At 27.4% G+C, this 2048-nt stretch overlaps 1 protein-coding gene across 1 annotated transcript; it reads right to left on the bottom strand.

Moving 5' to 3' along the window:
• Positions 1–529: 529 nt before the first annotated feature.
• Positions 530–1180, bottom strand: LOC141627977 (uncharacterized). Its single transcript, XM_074441172.1, has one exon. It carries the CDS (start codon positions 1178–1180, stop codon positions 530–532), a length of 651 nt encoding a protein of 216 aa, XP_074297273.1.
• Positions 1181–2048: the final 868 nt, after the last annotated feature.

Raw genomic sequence — 2048 nt, 5'->3', positions numbered from 1 at the left:
TTTCTCCTCTCCTTTCCTATGCAATCTTCAAAACGACCTAGTTCTCTCCCATTTCTTCCTTTCCGTCTCAAATCCTACAACATGAGATACAAATTAATAGAACGAGAAATAGGGAAACAAAATGCAAGTAATAGGTATAAAAACCGTCTCAAATTGATCAAAATATATAGAAAAGAAGGGGGAATTATGACCAAATAAACACATATCAAAAATCATCAATTCATTTTGAATTCTATGCCCAAGATAATGATGATAAAATCCCAATGTTGAATGCGTCTAACATGGTCTTGCATTATTACATCAAACTCCGCAATCATTTCAATCAATCCTAAGAAATTACCATTTCTATATTGATATAGTTTTTCATTTGATCCTCTTAAAGCCAAATTATGAGTGACAAGACATTTTATAGCTGAAAATATTCTAACTAACACTTGCCTCCATCGGTCTTTATCTTTAATATAATTTTAGCTTCGAGCAAGTTTTTATCAATTGTTTCATTCTTATCTAGCCTTATTCTCGTTTCTTTCTAAGTAGACATATTATTCATATACTCATTACTATTTTCATGATGCTTGAGCTTGTCAATAATACGTTTCCAGTCACTTAAACCATCATTTGCTAACAAAATTTTGTTATTGATAGATTTGAACAACTTACAACAAAGAGAAAATACTTTATTAGCATGTTTAGAATAAATTAACCATTTTGTATCACTAATCTCACCATTATTCAACTTTCTAGAAAAATAAGCATATTTAAAATACCTATTGTTATCATCACATGGAAATTCAAGATTCAATTCTCTTAAAGGCCGCTTTTTAATTATAGAGTCTCTTATCTTATTACCAAGATTAGTCCGATTTCTAGGATTATAAATATCAATAGAAGGAATTGTCTGTTCTCCATCGATGTCATTATTAGTAGGAATTGTTGGCCTTGGCTGATCTAAATTTTCATTGCCTAAATTTTCATTATTATTATCAACATCATCACCTAAATTATTATCATCAATATCGTCACCTAAATTTTCATTTGGGTCACATAAATTTTCATGAACCACAACCACATTTATAATAAGAAATTTGTCAATAACATCTTGTTGTGATTTATTCAACTCTTCAACAAGTTTTCTCTTTTTCCTTTTTTCACTTCCGGATAAATATTTTTTAGGCAACATCAAATTTCACAATTATTGCACACAACAGTACAACAATAACAAGATACAATGCAACTAAGAAATCAAACATACAAACACTAGGAATCGGATTAATGGATCATATTACAAGAAAGGCATAAAAATAGAAAAGTAGATAATGGAGTGACAACACCTTGATTAATGATTTAATGGGCTAACTGACTAAGAAATCAGACGAATAGCGGAAGCACGAAGCTTGAGTATTGCTGTACTGGACTCTTGGAGAGCTGGAGACAAGAAGACGACCGTAATTTTATTTTATTTTAATTAAATAAATATAACTAGTTTAGATCCCGCGCAATGAATGCGCGGTGTTTATAGAGTTTTTATTTTTGTATTACTTAATCATGCTAAATTAACACCTCATTAATTTTTCATATTTCACGTCATTATATTTTGATATCAGAAAAAAATTAAATTGTAAAAGTATTCAAGAAAACTGAGTAAAATTAAACTTGTAAATAATAATGATTCCACTCTCTCAAATTTTTTTTTTTGTTATGAAAGTAGTCAAAACTATTTATAATTTTGTTTATACATAGTATTAGTCAAGAAATTCTCAGATAATAGCATCAATAAAAGATTTAATAGTTTATAGTTTTATATTATTTATACTTTAACTAAAATATTATAATTTAGTCTTTAGTGAAAATTATTTAATTTGATGAAAAGATTAATTTTAATGAAAATTTTTAACAATATATATATATATATATATATATATATGCATGTTGAACCTCCTAATAATTTTTTGAACAACAAATTATACGTAAACATTGGTTTACATGGCCATAGTTTGGTAATATGTAGAAGTTAGCTAAATTGATTAAAAAAAAGTTCAATTATGTTG

The sequence above is a fragment of the Silene latifolia genome, chromosome Y (assembly GCF_048544455.1).
Source record: "Silene latifolia isolate original U9 population chromosome Y, ASM4854445v1, whole genome shotgun sequence".
Taxonomy (NCBI): domain Eukaryota; kingdom Viridiplantae; phylum Streptophyta; class Magnoliopsida; order Caryophyllales; family Caryophyllaceae; genus Silene; species Silene latifolia.
This window is presented reverse-complemented; position numbering and strand designations above follow the sequence as displayed.